This window comes from Phyllobates terribilis, unplaced genomic scaffold, assembly GCF_046119375.1.
Source record: "Phyllobates terribilis strain yellow unplaced genomic scaffold, ASM4611937v1 Scaffold_2__4_contigs__length_985480577, whole genome shotgun sequence".
Classification (NCBI taxonomy): Eukaryota; Metazoa; Chordata; class Amphibia; order Anura; family Dendrobatidae; genus Phyllobates; species Phyllobates terribilis.
This window is the reverse complement of record NW_027362762.1, coordinates 437,438,834-437,458,411: the sequence shown is the minus strand read 5'-3', so window position 1 is coordinate 437,458,411 and position 19,578 is coordinate 437,438,834. Positions and strand designations below refer to the sequence as shown.

At 43.1% G+C, this 19,578-nt stretch overlaps 1 protein-coding gene across 1 annotated transcript in view; it reads right to left on the bottom strand.

Moving 5' to 3' along the window:
* LOC141214132 (uroplakin-3b-like) overlaps positions 1 to 12,231 on the bottom strand; it is a 55,253-nt gene extending 43,022 nt beyond the window's left edge. The window contains exon 1 of the mRNA XM_073665396.1: positions 11,944 to 12,231. Within this exon, the coding sequence (XP_073521497.1) occupies positions 11,944 to 12,004 (61 nt within the window). The 5' untranslated portion in view covers positions 12,005 to 12,231. The remainder of the gene's footprint in view (positions 1 to 11,943) is intronic.
* Positions 12,232 to 19,578: the final 7,347 nt, after the last annotated feature.

Below are 19,578 nucleotides of genomic sequence, written 5' to 3'. Positions count from 1 at the left end.
TGTACTTAGCTAGCATAGAAAAAATGATGATGAAACCCAGGTCATATCACATAATGTGTCATATCATTCCCTAGGTTAGACACTAGGCTGTTCCTGCCTAGCAGCGGAGGTTGGCACTCTAAATAGATGGGATTTGGCGCCCCGCTCCATGGAAGCTCACCCCCACTTTCCTTAATAGGCCCTGTTAGCAATATAGATAAATCCCTATTCATAGAAATACCTAATCTAGGAGGGAAATGTGGGATCTGTCACTCTTTACCTGCCCTCCATGTATAGTGTGGGGTCTATCACTCTGCCTGCCCTCCATGTGTAGTGTGGGGTCTGTCACTCTCTGCCTGCCCTCCATGTGTAGTGTGGGGTCTGTCACTCTCTGCCTGCCCTCCATGTGTAGTATGGGGTCTGTCACTCTCTGCCTGCCCTCCATATGTAGTGTATGGTCTGTCACTCTCTGCCTGCCCTCCATGTGTAGTGTTTTTAAATATTAATTATGGATATTCATTTTATTCTTAATTCTGAGTTCTGTAAATTGCATCAGCCATCGTTTCTAGCCATGCGCTATTTGTGTGTTTATTTTTAGTTCACTACCATATGCGGAATGACCGGCCTATAAAAGTCCATGTTAGAGATAGGGGGGGTTCTTGCCATTCCACAGGACACAAGACGAGGGTCTGTGTGTAAACCAGCCGCTGATGTAGGCCCAACGGACATATGGTGTTATCGGGACACACATGCTGGACAAAGACAGATGCAATCTACCAGGATCCCAGGAAAAGATGGGTGAATCTCAACTATTAAGCTAATTATGGACAAATGGACAATCACTCTGTTACTACATAATTGTTTTATGTAACTATCACAATAATTCTTTTTAATTGACAATCCAAGAATAAATCGATACATTTTTATATAAGAATATCGTGATATTGATACTTTGAGAAGTCCTCGATAGAGAAAAAATACAGAAAGAAGTATTTATTTAACATTTGGCGAGCCTTAGCCAGTCCTGATTTTTCATGTTTTTAAGTGAATTTCCTTCTTGAACAAGGTGGGGAGAGAAGAGACGAGACAAGCTGAACGACTGTTGTTCACGTGTCAGGAAATCCACTAACTTTGTCACAAGAATCAGAAAGAACCTACAGACTGAGGACTGATCTATTATACAGAAGGACTGACAGGCACCAGAGGTACTACAAGGATCAGACGAGTTGAGGATAATACGTGCTGATCATCAGAAGCTAAGAAATCTGAAGGTAAGCAAAATATGGATATAATTTCTTCTTTTGCTAAACAAAGTAAGATTAACTTCAGAGTTAAGGAAGGAACTGACTTGGATGTTTTGTGGCTTAGTTTATATAGCGAATGTGAATTAGAGAATTTACAATTAAACTCCAAGGTATCTTTTATAGAGATAAACACAAATTGTGGAATATTCTACATTTTGTAGATTTATTTCATCGTCTGGTGTTAAAGAGGTCTAAGAAGGACAATTGTGTAGAAATAGTGTCAAATGGTGATACTGATTCTGACTGCAATGTGGAAATTGAGCAAGAAGTAAGACACGTGTCTGTAACTGAAGGTGACCTTGGGTCTGACGAAGAGACAGACATACAAAAAACTGACATGGGAGGAGACATGAGTGACATACAAGAAACTGACATATAAGGTGATGTGGGCGGAGACATGAGTGACGTAGGAGGAGCTGACGTACAAGGGCCACTTAAAATAGCAGAGAACTTAGGAGCTACCGAGGCCCAACTTCAAATTAAAATGAGGAAAAATTAAACAAAATCATGCCAAAATATGATGTCAAAATCCATGCCTGTAGAAATTCAGAGATATTTGAGAGCTTCTCTGATAAGTTTGATTTATCCTATGAGAGGAATCAATTGTTTAAAATGTGGATTCCTGTGACATTTTCCAGACGTTTAAATTTAATGCCCTGTGAAAATTACTCTCCTAATGAATGGGAAAATGATTCAGACAGATTAAAATATTTGATTTATTGTGCCACAAAGGATTTCCCCAACATAGATGATCTACAAAAATTAAGGATTGGTAGGAAAGAATGTACATATACATTCATGTCCATATTTGAACGGTTGTACAAAGCTCCCATTAAAAATGGAAAATTACAACAAATGATAACCTCTTTTGTGCAAAAATTCAAATTCGTAAATCCAGTATCTCGAGTTATTGCATCACAAAAAGTTCCTTTATTTGAATGTGCGCAGTTGCTTGATGTTGTTAGAAAACATGAAAATCATGAAAAGAAAATAAATCAAGCTAAATTTGTAAAACCAGAAAAGAAATCTTACCAAAAGCCAATGAGTCATCCCCGTAATGAAATCTATGAAATACGCAGAAGATTTCATATATGTTATAAGCCATAACAGAGGATTCAAAAGTCAATTTCTTCACAGAAAGAGTTAACACTCAGTCAGAACTGTGACTCTCAAAAAAGGAAAATGGCCAAAATTGACGGACAGAGGCAGGTGAGACGACCAGCTGAGAGTGACGTCATGGAATGTGGACTGAAAAACAGGCAATTATCTGAGCTTCTGAAGGATAGAAAAATGTCTTTTCTAAATAGGGCGTTTCTGGAGGTTTTTGACAGAGACAGAAGATTTGGTTTAGGGAGTGGCTAGGAAAAAATTGTAATTATATGTTGTATCAAAGTGTTATACAATGTATAATTAGTTATTTATAGTCTTATACAGTAAAATTGTATAATTGCATAGTTTCTTTAAATTCATATATTATACTTGTTTAAGTAGAGATTGTGTATGGCTGTATATATATATACAGTGTATGTATATGTGTGTGTGTATATATATATATATATATATATATATATATATATATACTTTATATATGTATATATTTATAGTCATATAATAAAAAAAAATAATAATAGTAAATTAGAATCTCATATATAAATTAAAGTAGCAATATATTGAATTACATTAGAGCCAATATATGCATAAGATATTTAAATAATTCTGTTTGTTATGCACACGCCCAGACTGACTGGCGCGTGCGTGTTTAGTGATCCCACTGGACCATGAACCGGAGAGTGCCTGGAGGGGCGTAACTAAGTATCTACCTGATCTGACCAAGGTCGCACGACGGCTAACGACGCCAGTGCACCAGGGAGGAACCGAGCAGAGGAACCAGGTGCTACTCCAGGTCAGACCCCGGGCACGGCTGTTGACCCACACCGGAGAATACAGGAACAGGCAGGTTAGGCTGGCACACTGACTGGTGGGTATAGGCAGGCACAGCAGGTATGCAGACAGGCGGGCACGGGTAAGCACGACTGGTATGCAGGCAGGGAGTACTGGCAAGCACGGCTGGAGTGCCGACAGGGAGGCACTAGCAGGTTGGAGCACAGACTGGATAAGGTCCAGTACAGACTGGGACTCAGGAACAGAACCGCAGATGCGGTAGACAAGCAGAGCAGAGCGAGACCGCCGGAGCGGTGAACAAGAGCAGAGCAGGGCGAGGCCGCCGGAGCGGTGAGCAAGAGCAGAGCAGGGCGAGACCGCCTGGAGCGGTGAGCAAAGGCAGAACATAGCAAGACCGCTTGGAGCAGTGAGCAAGGCAGAGCAGCCAAGAACCGCCGGAGCAGTGAGCAAGGCAGAGCAGGCAAGAACCGCCGGAGCGGTGAGCAAGGCAGAGCAGGTAAGAACTGCCGGAGCGGTGAGCAAGGCAGAGCAGGCAGGAACCGCTGGAGCGGTGAGCAAGGCAGAGCAGAGAGAAACCGCCGGAACGGTGAGCCAGGTAGGGCAGAGATAAACCGCCGGAGCGGTGAGCAAAGGCAGAGCAGAGGGGACAGGGCTCTGTTCGCACGGAACAGACTGGAAGGGAAAGGCAGAACCAGATACACACAAGATGCCTGCAATGAAGTAGCGAGTGGACTCTAAACTCACAAACGGAAGTACAGCGACAACGAGTAGGAGTTAGGTGCAGGTTCAGACTCTGCAGAAAAAGGGAAGGTATGGACATAGAGAAAAACAGGAAACAGGCTAGGAGAGTGTTCAGACAGGAACTGAGTGTTCAGACAGGAACTGACACTGCAGCGAGATACAGGAGCAAGTCTGGGTATGCGGCCCCCAGAGGGCGGGACGAACAGGCTAGGAGCGTGTTCAGACTGGCCTGGAAATACAGCCTCCAGGAAGGCGGACAGACAGGCAAGAAACACAGATAACATATCTAGGTATGCAGCTCCTAGAAGGCAGGACGAACAGGCTAGGAGCGTGTTCAGACAGGCCTGGAAATACAGCCTCCAGGAAGGCAGACAGGCAGGAGAAGCAGAACAAGACCTGGCACATTCAGAGTAAAGGAGCACACTGAATGATAAAGTTGCTCAGGCACCAGCTTCCGGGTGAAGCTGGTTAAAATATCCAGTGACTGACAGCAAAAGGCTGAGGACGCATTAGGGGTGTGCCCACAGCAGCTACAAGAAACAGGAAGTGACCGGGCCGCCCCAGAACAGAGGCAAGCAGACAGCATGGAAAGAAGCCAGGCTAGCAGACTGGACTGATGATCAAGTTTGCGATCTTGCATAGTGGGAGATGGTGCCCTATGCAAGAACGCCGCCAGGTATGTTACACTGTTTCTTTATGAATTTGATATTTAATTGTATTTTTTATATTTCCTTAGAGTTTTCATTCCAAAGCAGGATTTGATCAAACAACTCTAAAATGGATTTATTTCTTTATTCACACAGGAAGTTGGAAAAAATTGCATGGTTTATGTGTATAACATTTTAAAGTATTAACAATATAACTAGTTGAACTATATTATGTGTAACACTTATTAATTATTTCTTTTGTGCTTTATAACTAAAGTAGCTTTACAGCATGACGTGTGACATCTGCAGTCTTTGAACTTTGAACAAATAGTATAGAATCCCATTCATTCTATTTTCAGCTGACGTAACTTAAAACCTGGTAGCCAGTAAAAAAAGAATCTAAGACATTTATATTTTTGCAAGTTAAGAGTATTTTTTTCAAGCATCCTAAATTTCAGTGAATTATTCTCATAATACATTATATGTACTTGGGGAATATTCAAAGAAATATTAAGACATTAAATTTAATAGTTTACAATAAATAGGATACAAAAAAAATTTGGGTTAAATATATATCTATATTTCATATGTGGAATGTTTGGATTGAACAGAACTGTGAATGTCAGAGTGAATATGACAGATGAGTAAATGAACAGCTGCTAACTGTGACTGCGTGTGAGGCCTCATGTATGTTTGGAGAGAAAAAAAACCAAAACCGTTTCTTTATGTGAAGGTACACAAATATATTTACTTCTGAGAAAATTATGATACATAATTATTATCTACATAATATGTATACAGTACAGACCAAAAGTTTGGACACACCTTCTCATTTAAAGATTTTTCTGTATTTTCATGACTATGAAAATTGTACATTGACACTGAAGGCATCAAAACTATGAATTAACACATGTGGAATTATATATTTAACAAAAAAGTGTGAAACAACTGAAAATATGTCTTATATTCTAGGTTCTTCAAAGTAGCCACCTTTTGCTTTGATGACTGCTTTGCACACTCTTGGCATTCTCTCGATGAGCTTCAAGCGGTAGTCACTGGAAATGGTCTTCCAACAATCTTGAAGGAGTTCCCAGAGATGCTTAGCACTTGTTGGCCCTTTTGCCTTCACTCTGCGGTCCAGCTCACCCCAAGCCATGTCGATTGGGTTCAGGTCTGGTGACTGTGGAGGCCAGGTCATCTGGCGTAGCCCCCCCATCACTCTCCTTCTTGGTCAAATAGCCCTTACACAGCCTGGAGGTGTGTTTGGGGTCATTGTCCTGTTGAAAAATAAATGATGGTCCAACTAAACGCAAACCGGATGGAATAGCATGCCGCTGCAAGATGCTGTGGTAACCATGCTGGTTCAGTATGCCTTCAATTTTGAATAAATCCCCAACAGTGTCAACAGCAAAGCACCCCCACACCATCACACCTCCTCCTCCATGCTTCACGGTGGGAACCAGGCATGTAGAGTACATCCGTTCATCTTTTCTGCGTCGCACAAAGACACGGTTGTTGGAACCAAAGATCTCAAATTTGGACTCATCAGACCAAAGCACAGATTTCCACTGGTCTAATGTCCATTCCTTGTGTTCTTTAGCCCAAACAAGTCTCTTCTGCTTGTTGCCTATCCTTAGCAGTGGTTTCCTATCAGCTATTTTACCATGAAGGCCTGCTGCACAAAGTCTCCTCTTAACAGTTGTTGTAGAGATGTGTCTGCTGCTAGAACTCTGTGTGGCATTGACCTGGTCTCTAATCTGAGCTGCTGTTAACCTTTCTGAGGCTGGTGACTCGCATAAACTTATCCTCAGAAGCAGAGGTAACTCTTGGTCTTCCTTTCCTGGGGCGGTCCTCATGTGAGCCAGTTTCTTTGTAGCGCTTGATGGTTTTTGCAACTGCACTTGGGGACACTTTCAAAGTTTGCCCAATTTTTCGCACTGACTGACCTTCATTTCTTAAAGTAACGATGGCCACTCGTTTTTCTTTACTTAGCTGCTTTTTCTTGCCATAATACAAATTCTAACAGTCTATTCAGTAGGACTATCAGCTGCGTATGCACCAGACTTCTGCACAACACAACTGATGGTCCCAACCCCATCTATAAGGCAAGAAATCCCACTTATTAAACCTGACAGGGCACACCTGTGAAGTGAAGACCATTTCCGGTGACTACCTCTTGAAGCTCAAGAGAATGCCAAGAGTGTGCAAAGCAGTCATCAAAGCAAAAGGTGGCTACTTTGAAGAACCTAGAATATAAGACATATTTTCAGTTGTTTCACACTTTTTTGTTAAGTATATAATTCCACATGTGTTAATTCATAGTTTTGATGCCTTCAGTGTGAATGTACAATTTTCATAGTCATGAAAATACAGAAAAATCTTTAAATGAGAAGGTGTGTCCAAACTTTTGGTCTGTACTGTATATTTCTATATTTCTTTAGTAGTTATTATTTCTTGATTTAGCTAATAGTGGATAAGGGCAACCACACATCAAAATGGTTTATAAAACAAATTTACATTTAGAATAATTTTTCCACATGATAATTTTATAGTATTCAAGGATATTACTTTTCTTTCAATGGTTACCTAAATAGGTACACACCTCTTCAGACAAATATATGCTACACATTGATATGAAATTTATGCAAAATATTTATAGAAGAATAATTATTTTTAATTTGGTTCTAATATATACATAAATTAGTTTATAAAATAATATTTTTTGATATTAAGGGGGAAAAATTTGTTTTTTTGATTATGATTACATAATCACTTTTGATCAATACTTATTTTTCACACATTTTAATGAAGAAGGAATATTAATAAGATACAATGTTATAACTAAGAAGGGTATTACATGCAAAGTTGCATAATTTAATCATTTTTGGTAATACAAGGTTATGACAAATATGAAATCATCCAGATAATGGAAATATAAGGGTATTTTTATGAAGAATATAATTACTCTGCATTTGTCATCAACATATAATGGCCATATTTTTATTTTTATTCTTATTTTTACTCTTAATTTTATTTTCATTTTTTTAATTTTATTCTTACTTATTTTCTTATTTTTTCATTTTTCATTTTTAATTCTCATTTTTTTATTTTATTACTTCAGTTCAATATCTCAATTGAGAAAACACATTAATATTTAATAAAGTAATGTCTAGTACAAGAATATTACTTTATTAAATATAATTATATGGTTCGAATATAAGAAGAAAAATGTTTACATTTTCTGAGTAAACACAAGTCATTCATTCAAATATTTATTCATTTTGGTTCATGAGTATACATTCTTTGGTATTATTGGTTTAATAAAGATATAAAAACTTGTTTCAAAACACACTGACACCTTTGGGTCATTACACCTATGACATAAAAATGTTTTATCACATGAAGAACTTGATTAATAATGAATTACTATATATTATTGTTTATTATTCCAAACATAATTTATTTTAATATTTTGATAATAATTAGATGGATATTATTGATTGCTATGGTACTTTGTGATATTATAAGTTAGGAAAATTGCCAGATTTTGTATCAGATTAGGGAATGAAGACCTCAATCAAGACATCGCAATTATGAATTCTATCTTAATAAAGACTTTTCATATTTATGAATCAAAGAGATTCTCAAAAGTTACAAGAAGAAGCAACCGATATCCGGAAGTCTCAGAAGGTAAAGATGTTGTGAATGCTGAGTGTTACAATATACTGTGTCAAATATAATTCACACCACTGATAACCAGGACTGCAGAGGACTATTATCTTATATGAACTGTGTTGTGTTCAAGTTTCATCATGTTCCAGTGGTTTCTTATCACCTGCAATGTTTCAATGAAAGCTGGTGAACAGGTAATTGTCAGAAAGCTGCCAGCCTGACATATGTGTCCTGTACATTAAGGACTGAGTACTGGTTATGGTGCTATAAAAAGCAGGGAAGTGTCAAGTTGACCCTTGCTTTGCTGACCAAAGACGTCACATCTGTTCCAAAAGTGACATGAGACCAGTGTGGATGACACAGAGAATTCCAGAATTATCCAAAGACAATCCAACGTAAATCCAGGTGACACTACATGAATAATAAAGCTACATTTCATCTATGGACTTTGTTTTCTTATCAATTGACACACATGATCTTTCTAATAAAGAGTACAGTTTATGGACTGAACAATAATGAATACAATTATGGACTGTACAATATCTACACGCTATAATTTATTTCAAAGGAGTTTTCATATAAAGACTGTGTTATAAAAGAACCAAGAAGAAGACGAGACGAAGACCCGATGACATCAGATGATGATGATTGGACCCGTGATTACTTCAATTTAGATTTAGGGAAGTATAATTATACATATTAAATGAATATTAGTCACGGCTTACCATAACATGAATTCACATCATTATATAGCAATAATCCGATATTGATATTATTATTATTATGAACATTAAATGATATTGCCAAGGAAGAAGAAAAGAAAATGATCCTATTATCCTAATGATGAACCTACCTTCCTTTAGGATTTCAGTGGATGTCTGTCATCCTCAAAAAAGGGGGAATTGTTAAATATTAATTATGGATATTCATTTTATTCTTAATTCTGCGTTCTGTAGATTGCATCAGCCATCTTTTCTAGCCATGCACTATTTGTGTGTGTATTATTAGTTTACTACCATATGCGGAATTACCGGCCTATAAAAACCCATGTTAGAGACAGGGGGGGCTCTTGCCATTCCACAGGACACAGGACGAGGGTCTGTGTGTAAACCAGCTGCTGATGTAGGCCCAGCGGACATATGGTGACATCCGGACACACGTGCCATCCAGGATCCCAGGAAAAGATGGGTGAATCTCAACTATTAAGCTAATTATGGACAATCCCTCTGTAACTATATAATTGTTTTATGTAACTATCACAATAATTCTTTTTAATTGACAATCCAAGAATAAATCAATACATTTTTATATAAGAATATCGTGATATTGATACTTTGAGAAGTCCTCGATACAGAAAAAATACAGAAAGAAGTATTAATTTAACAAGTGTATGGTCTGTCAGTCTCTGCCTGCCCTCCATGTGTAGTGTGGGGTCTGTCACTCTCTGCCTACCCTCCATGTGTAGTGTGGGTTCTGTCACTCTCTGCCTGCCCTCCATGTGTAGTGTGGGGTCTAGCACTCTGTGCCTGCCCTCCATGTGTAGTGTAGGGTCTGTCACACTCAGCCTGCCCTCCATGTGTAGTGTGAGGTCTGTCACTCTCTGCCTGCCCTCCATGTGTAGTGTGGGGTCTATCACTATCTGCCTGCCCTCCATGTGTAGTGTGGGGTCTGTCACTCTACCTGCCCTCCATGTGTAGTGTGGGGTCTGTCACTCTCTGCCTGCCCTCCTTGTGTAGTGTGGAGTCTGTCACTCTGTGCCTGCCCTCCATGTGAAGTGTGTGGTCTGTCACTCTCTGCCTGCCCTGCATGTGTAGTGTGGGGTCTGTCACTCTCTGCCTGCCCTCCATGTGTATTATGGGGTCTGTCACTCTCTGCCTGCCCTCCATGTGTAGTGTGGGGTCTATCACTCTGTGCCTGCCCTCCATGTGTAGTGTGTGGTCTGTCACTCTCTACCTGCCCTCCATGTGTAGTGTGGGGTCTATCACTCTGTGCCTGCCCTCCATGTGTAGTGTGGGGTCTATCACTCTGTGCCTGCCCTCCATGTGTAGTGCATGGTCTGTCACTCTCTACCTGCCCTCCATGTGTAGTGTGTGGTCTGTCACTCTCTACCTGCCCTCCATGTGTAGTGTGGGGTCTATCGCTCTGTGCCTGCCCTCCATGTGTAGTGTGGGGTCTATCACTCTGTGCCTGCCCTCCATGTGTAGTGTGTGGTCTGTCACTCTCTACCTGCCCTCCATGTGTAGTGTGTGGTCTGTCACTCTCTACCTGCCCTCCATGTGTAGTGTGGGTTCTGTCACTCTGTGCCTGCCCTCCATGTGTATTATGGGGTCTGTCACTCTCTGTCTGCCCTCCATGTGTATTATGGGGTCTGTCACTCTCTGCCTGCCCTCCATGTGTAGTGTGGGGTCTATCACTATGTGCCTGCCCTCCATGTGTAGTGTGTGGTCTGTCACTCTCTACCTGCCCTCCCTGTGTAGTGTGGGGTCTATCACTCTGTGCCTGCCCTCCATGTGTAGTGTGGGGTCTATCACTCTGTGCCTGCCCTCCATGTGTAGTGCGTGGTCTGTCACTCTCTACCTGCCCTCCATGTGTAGTGTGTGGTCTGTCACTCTGTGCCTGCCCTCCATGTGTATTATGGGGTCTGTCACTCTCTGTCTGCCCTCCATGTGTATTATGGGGTCTGTCACTCTCTGCCTGCCCTCCATGTGTAGTGTGTGGTCTGTCACTCTCTACCTGCCCTCCATGAGTAGTGTGTGGTCTGTCACTCTCTACCTGCCCTCCCTGTGTAGTGTGGGGTCTATCACTCTCTGCCTGCCCTCCATGTGTAGTGTGTGGTCTGTCACTCTCTACCTGTCCTCCCTGTGTAGTGTGTGGTCTGTCACTCTCTACCTGCCCTCCATGAGTAGTGTGTGGTCTGTCACTCTCTACCTGCCCTCCATGTGTAGTGCGTGGTCTGTCACTCTCTACCTGCCCTCCATGTGTAGTGCGTGGTCTGTCACTCTCTACCTGCCCTCCATGTGTAGTGCGGGGTCTGTCACTCTCTACCTGCCCTCCATGTGTAGTGTGGGTTCTGTCACTCTCTGCCTGCTCTCCCAGCCAGCATACTGCAAACAAAGCTCTGCGGCTATGAAGGTTCCTCCGTGCACTGTGAGCATCCAGCACTGACCAGTATTATTATTATTATTTTTTTTAACTATGGGTCCTGCACCCTTTGCAGTGAAAGAGGTTGATAGCTGTATTTTACAGGGTAACCAATTGATGGAGGCTAAAAATAGGGCGACTTTCTGAAATACTGGGTAGGTTGACATGCCTGCATTAAAGGGATTCTTCACTCATAAGGATTGATAGCATATTGCCTAAATATGTCGTGACTGTCTAATCAGATGAGCAGTCCTTACGGAAATCTAGAATGAAAGGGGCTGAAGATTTTTTTTCTTTTTTTTTTAGAGATAAGTCTGTAAAATTTAATAACCATTTTTTCTATTTACCATTTTAATTGCTATTTATTTTCTACACAAAGTTTACAAAGATAGTTAGGCTGTTAGGTTTATTTTTTAGAAACAGAAACTTCCTATTAATAATCTTCCAAGGTTATGGGAACCTTAGCTATCAATTGTTTTGTATGGAACAGCAGGCAGTCTATGGGAAAGAAACCTGTACAGACATATGGTGAAGACTTAAAGAATCTGAAGTCTTACCTGATGCGTTTACAGCAATAGACACAACCAAAAGCAGGCCAAGTGTAACATGTAGATCCATTACTTCACTTCTTCAGGTTTTCATCTGAAGATCTGATGATAAAGTAAGTTTTCTATAAATGTGTTCGACTGGAAAAATGTGCACTTGCCACAAGTACACGAGCACACTAAGACTTGTGACATTTCCCACCAGCCCTGGTTCTCCCCTAAGGCAAATATCGCTGATTTATGAAATTACATTCTTTAGATTTTGTATTGAGTTGCTTATCGCCGGAGTGGCAAACATGTAAAACCTGTTTATATGCAGAGCAACAAGAGTGTAAGTTCCTCCATTATGAAGGATTATTTGGTAATCATAGTCACAAATTAGTATGCAAAGCTATATTTTATGCAGCTCTAAATTCTTCAAATGGTTTCACTCATAAGGAAGTACAGTTATATATGAGCAGTATGGTAGTCAGGGACAAAATATTTATGCAGTTTTTGGAATTAATCACATTTTTTATGGATTAAGATGTAAAGTCTATGTCCACACAAGCGTATAAAAACATCTGATATTCATAGTAGTTTTAGGGTGCATGATCTGGCCTGTAGATGATTTTTTTGCTTTTGGTATTGATTTTAACTATTAACTCCCCTAATGTATATCTACCGTAATAAATAATGTTTTTAGTGGTATAATTTTTCTGTGAATATATTTTTGCACTAGCAGGATCCAATGTGAGAACAGGACAGCGTTGGAGAGAGAGAGAAAGACTAAAGTTCGCGTCTGGTACCAGAACCCAAACTTGCACAGGTTCACTCACTCCTCAACCCTTCATCTCTAAGAGCCCCCCCCAAAAAAATATATAAAGAATGCAAAAAAAAACCCACATCTTATTCCCTCTTCTTGAATCTTTTCCTAAATCTGCCTAAAGTCACAATCAGACGTCTGTTTTTCACATACATGTTCTGTTTGTTTATCATGGATAGAACACATACCCATAGACTATAATTCTGAGCTGAGTCACACTTGAAACTTGCCAATCCAAGTTAATGGGTCTGTTATGTTTGATATGTGTGCCGTCCATTTTCTTCAACTTTTTTTTTTTGCATATGAGAAAAATGGAAACATTGGTCAAAAATGCATAAAAGTCTGATTCAGGTGTAATGCTATATACTCATGTTTTAATGTTTGCTCTTGTTGTAACTCTACAGTCGTGGCCAAAAGTATTGAAACTGACACAAATTTAGGTTTTCAAAAAGTTTGCTGTTTCATGCTTTTGTCATAAGTGATAACTAAATGACTGGGTGAAATAAAAGATTGAAATTTTGGATCCATGGCCAGGAAACTCCCCAGATCTCAATCCCATTTAGAACCTGTGGTCAATCCGCCAAAAGTGAGTGGACAAACAAAATCACAGAAATTGTAACCAACTCCAATCACTGAATAGATAGGAATGGATTGTCATCAGTCATGAGTTGGCCCAGAAGCTGATATCCAATATGCCAGGGTGAATTGCAGATGTCTTAAAAAATAAAAATCAATACTGTAAATATTGAGTCTTGACATAAACTTGATGTAGTAAAGGTATAAAAAAGTAGGAAATTCTTATAACTGTACTTCAGTAACAAGAGAAACATCTGATGAAAAGATTTAAAAACAATGAAGTAGGAAATTTGTGAAAACTAAAACTTGTGTCAGTTTTCAAAACTTTTGGCCTCGACTATAAATATAGGTTATAAACCTAGGTTTCTATGCTAAATCTATAGCATTTGAGTTTAAGGCGTAGCAAGTTTTCTAATACGATTTTTTTTAAAGATACGTTTAAATCTGCTTATCTTCTTTTCTGTGTGTCCTGACAACCAGGTGTTTACACACATTATACCTAGAAAATGTCAGAGCCGAGGAGAGTGGCTACACCTTGTGACGAGGTTTGTTCTGCATGAAATGACAGTTTCTCTGCGCACAATGAAGGCAACAACTGACCTTTTAGTTATGAATAAGAACATTAAAATTCCTTACACCAAATGTACATTTTTTTAAGCAAATGTTAATATAACATATACAATGCGAACAAATTCCAAAAGTCAGAGTCTGGAAGGACAACAAGACAGCACCAGTGTAGTGTGACAAGTAAGTGAGGAGCAAGGCCACGTTCACACGTTGAGTATTTGAGGAGTTTTTGACCTCAGTATTTGTAAGCTGAAACCAGGAGTGAAAGAGGAAAAGTATAACAGAAACACAAGCATCACTTCTATATTTTTCACCTACTTCTTTTTTTGGCTTACAAATGCTGAGGTAAAAAACTCACCATATACTCAACATGTGCACGTGGCCTAATAGGACAGGAGTTTTGGTAATCAGTCAGTGGGCTTCAGAAGTCTCCTGAAAAAGTGGAAAAAGAGTGAGATGGGGAGAGAGAAGTAGAGAACACATTACGAAAAAACTCCAACTGAGAAATAATTCTTCCAAGGCCACGGCCCCACTATCAGTATTTAGTCAGTATTTTTTCTCAGGAGTGGGAGCCAAAACCAGGAGTGGGTGATAAATGCAGAATTGGTGACTTGTTTCTATTATACCTTTTCTCTGATTGTTCCTTACCTGGTTTTGGCTCCCACTCCTGAGAAAAAATACTGACCAAATACTGATAGTCGGGCCATGGCCTTAACAGAAGAGACAGCAGAAGTGGGCAGTCCAGCACCGGCTGAGAGTACAGTGCACAGTCTATGCTTCCAGTCATGGGACACTTCACACCTTTGCATTCACAGTAGCTTTTTATTACTAATGCGTGGTGTAATTAGTGAGGGTGTGTTGGGTATTCTACACTGCAAGGAAATCCAGTCCCACCATGTGTGTAAAGTGTGGATACGTGGGTGAGGGTTCGCTCACACAAACTTATTTCCACTCTGAGTTCTGTCCCGGTGGAAAGCAAATCGCTCACAGAGCCCAATATTAGTGATTGGGTGCATTGATATGATAGATTTTCTACATAGACTCACAGTTCTTGTGAAGAAAACTCACTAGTTTTATACATTTTTTGGATGAGGCTATATATTTCAATGAGTGTGCAAAAAAAGCCAGATCCTATACTGGGGCCATCCGTATAACATCCATTTTTAATTATGAACATTGAAAACTGTCTTTGGCCTTGTACAATTTTTTGATTATTGATGTAAAAAACGAATGTTGTACTGATGCCATGCAGATGTCAAAATGGAAAAATGGAGGGCATACAGGGGGCATATGAATGAAAATTGTTTTTTTTCTGGATAAAAAATGGACAATTTGTCATGTACTTAGCCTGAGAGTGATCAGTTTGTCCATCTGTAGAAGAGACTTGTGGAGTAAGCAAACAAAAAGCAGCAGTAATCCTGTCCAAGTGACAGCAGCCAAGCAGTCAAACATCCAAAGACTCCACACAATGTGTGGCTTAAACCTATAAGCCCCAAACTCATGTACAGAAAAAGGGTGTATCACAACACTCCAGTTGGTGGGTAAATAAATCCTTTATTCCATTTAAAGAAACAGACATCAACATTCCAACTCTAAAATGCGTTTTTCTCAAGCTGACATACACAGAGAAATAACATAGTAGATATATAGTATCACATAGTATCACATGGTCGATCAGTTATATAAATATTCTGAGAAACAAGATAATAAAACAAACTACATATTATTAATCATATAGATTATATGCATACATTAATTATATACAGCACACTATATAAAAAGACACATATGCATGTTTTTTCTCAATATCTAACATGAAATCAGAATAAACCTTTCCCGTTTTAGGTCAATTAGAATTACCTTAATTTTTAATATTTGCCAAATGCCAGAATAATGAGAGAGAGAGAATCTTTTAAGGCATTTTTTATTACTTACTGCGATGTTTCGATAGTAATGTACATGGTCACTGGGAACACTTGATTTCCCGCAGTAATAACTACTGGCCACAGGAGGCCGCTGCTCCTCCTGTAACTCCTCAATGACTCAGGCTGAAACCTGTGTGCAGGATATTTATGACGCGCCCCCTAGGCCTGTGTTGTGCGTGCACGTGTGTGCGGGGAATACCCGGAGCCGGATCGCTGGGGGTTGTAGTCTCCATGGCGATGACCCGGTCTGTGCCCAGGGTGGTCAATTCAGTGGCAGTCTTATTAGTGAGATAATAGTCCGACTACGCCACCCGTGGATTGCGGTCAGTGGGGGCCGCCGCTGCAAGGCAGACCGCTGAGGTCGGTGTTATGTGTGCAGCTAAGAATGGGATGACTCCCCACGGGAGAAGTATAGCCTCAGGGCAGTTAGTGTGGATGATGGGAGTGATGGTGCACGAGCGTCCCAGCACTGGTAGTGCTGGTGCGGCGAAGAAGCACAGAGACGTGTGGTTGCAGTTTCCAATGCTTTACTCACAGTTCTTTACTGGTCCTAGTCACCTCGGTACCGGCGGTGACTGCCCAAGCCGTGCTGCGTCCACCAGGCAAGGGGCTCGACCAACTCCCAGGCAATTCCAGAGAGTGGCACAGGGCTCCCTTCTCTTCCCTTTTCTGGACGTGCCCCACCAGTCGCTCTACGTTTGTCAGGCTGCCTCAGGCCTTCTCTTGGTACGCTGATCTCTGCGTCCCTGACCCTATGTGGTGTGCCTTCCTGGTAGGTGTAGTGAGGGGTCGCACCGAGATATAGTCACGACCGCCGGTCTTTGGCTGAGGATTAGTCGCCTCCACCAATTTGGGATCCGGTACCCTGTTCTGCCAACCCGTCACCCGCAATCTCCTGGGCCTATGGGGTTCCTTCTTCTCTCGTGTCTCTGCGCCTCTCTTAATGTGCTGTTCCTTGTTTCCTTTCTCTTCTGTTCCTGTTCTCTCTGCTGTTTCTGGCCTCCACTCCAGGCCTGCCTCGTGGAGCTGGGCCCAGACTGAGCCACAGCTCCCTGTCAGCCCTCTCTGGCTGAACTCCTCTCTGAACAGACTCCCCGGACTGAACTGACTAACTGTCCTAAGATGGTGCCCACCTTATATACCTCCCTCTATGTGTGACCCCAGGTGACTAGCAACCAATGGGCTCCTACCTATGCCCAGAGACCCACCCCTATCTGCTCCTACACCACTGGGTTTTCCTTCCCCTCCCCACTCCAGCCAGGGACAGATGCTGTCGTGCCTGCACTTCTGTCTAGTGGGAGCACCGTTGAGCTGTCCCTCGGAAATGGGGTGTGTGTGGTGCATGCAGCCTACCGAGTCCTGGTCCACAATCCATCCTTACCCAGGAGTGGAATATCACACCTCTGGTTTGAGGTGCAATATCCCTGTAGCAGCCGAGCCCTTGGGGTGCTACATTCCCCCCTGGTAAACCACAGCACGTCCTCGGGCTGGAAAGAATAAAAACAATTTAAACATACAAAATTTTTAGAATGCATTCGCATATAAGACATTAACTATTTACTCATCCCTTTATGGGAGGTACTCTTCTCTTTTTAACGTTACTGGTATAAAACATTATAAAACATCTTGCTAATGCCACCGGAACTCTTTTATAAAACACTATATAAACTTTGGCTTTTCTATTTTAGCAACATTTTAAACTTTTTCAGTAGAAAACATTATCAAGTAAAACATTCTTCCACAAACACATTCTTGAGTTCTGGCCGCTGTGCAACTTGCGACCAGGTGTTCACTTTCTCTTAAAGGTGCAACAGTCCATTTAATTCGTCCTGAGGTAGACGTTGCAGTTCTTTTATAAAACCAGTAGGGGGCGCTTTAAGAAGCGCAACTATTTACAAGGGATTGGCCGTTACCATTCCCCGGCCAGTTGGAAAGGGGGAATGGCTGCTCACAGTCCTCAGCCTGGTAACTTGGGAAAGGGATGGCTACTAACAGTTCTATTTCAGTCCCAATGGGGACCACATTTTATCCTGGCAACAGTCCCAAAACAGTTCTTATACCCAGACGGGTAACTATATACAGTTACAATTTTACCGTTCACTGGTAACGGTGTCCTCCTGTTGCTCCTTGCTCTTCCGGGTAATCTTCAGGTCCGTCCGGACCCTCAGGGTACTCAGTGTCTGGGCGGTACTGCAGTTCCTCCTCCGTGAACCGGTGAACGTGGAGGGCGTACGGTCCCTTGGCACCCTTGTGCCGGGTGAAGGTGACCACATCACCCGAGTAGAGATCGCGTCCGCGGTGTCCCTCCGGCAGGTGGCTCTCGACGTCCCTGCGGGTGACAAAGACGTCGCCGGGGGTTCTATGGTCTCTGATAAAGCCCCAGCTGGAACTTTATTACGGTCCCGTTGACTCGGGGACCGCGGGCGGCTCGGGGGTCTTGTCGGGCCCTGCGCTTCTGCTCCGCGCTCCGGGCCTGCAGCTGTTCCTCTCGGATCCGCCTCTCCCGCCGTTCCCTCTCAAATACCTCCAGCTGTTGACGGCAGCTCTCCACGCGCCGGGCTGCGTCCGCCCGGGTCTCCTGGGTGAACCCCATGAGATTCTCACCGGTGGGATCCCATGCAAATTGAGCATCCTCCAGCGGGAGTGGAGCGATTTTGGCGGGCTCCGGAGCCGGGATCAGAGGCTCACGCAGGGGTTGTTCTCTCCGGAGACGGGGGTTGACGTACTCCGGTGGCCACACGAAGGGCAGCCCGTCCGGGCTGGTATGTTGCGCAAAGAGGTCTGTGCCCAGGGGTGGCACCACGGGCCTCGGTCGGGGAGCAGCGCCCGGGGACACTCGGCCTTGCGACCAGGTCGGGGAATTTCCGGTTAGGCCTGGGGGTGGCACTGTTGAGGAAGAGGGCGCTGGAAGGGCAGCGGCGCCCGGGTTCACCAGGCCTTGCGACCAGGCCGGTGGTACTTCCTCTTTTGCTGCGCCCGGGGTCAAGGGGCGTGGCGCGGAACGGGGCGTGACCACGGCTCCTGCCACTTGAGGCCTAGCTGGGAGCAGTGGCGGCGCGGCAACAGGTGTGGTGAGTAGGGCTTTGGGCTCTGCGACGGGAGGCTGGGGCAGGCTTGCAGCTGCTGGGCTCGGGGTGGTGACGTCCCCATTACCTGCCTCAGTCCTCGCGGCTCCCTCCGCGGCGTCGTCTCCGGCCTTCGTCACTCCTGCACCATCCTCAGAGGCAGGCGTGCTCCAGGTTGCGGGTGGCGCCTCCTGCTGGCGGGTTCCAGCCTGCCGGGCCATCTCTCTTCTCCACTCGGCCAACGCATTCTGCTGCGCCCGGACCATCCTCCGGTCCAAGTTCTCCAGCACAGCCTGCGCACGCTCCGGGTCTCTGGGGAGCTGCGCCAGGGTCTCCACCAGGCTGTATGGCGGTGCGGCCTGCAGCTGGCTCCGGACCAAGGTGTTGGTACTGCTGGGCGCTTCCTCCATTTCCGGGTGCGGTCTGTCTAGACTGATCCAGACCGCGCCCTGCCCCACAGTTTTCTTCACTTCCTACCCCCATTGGGGGTGGTCCTGGGGCAACTTGGTGACAGTCAGTTTCAGGGGCAGCCTTCCCACGCTAATGGACATTTCCACAGCCGCATTCGTGGCTGGTGGGGGCGAGCTCCTTCTTTGGCGCCATTCTGGGACCTGGCCCACGATGGGAGGTGGCCTCCTGTTGTCTTTTGGCATGCACATTATGGCGCCCGTTCTGCCGGGGCGGGCGCCATTTTCCATACAGTCAATCT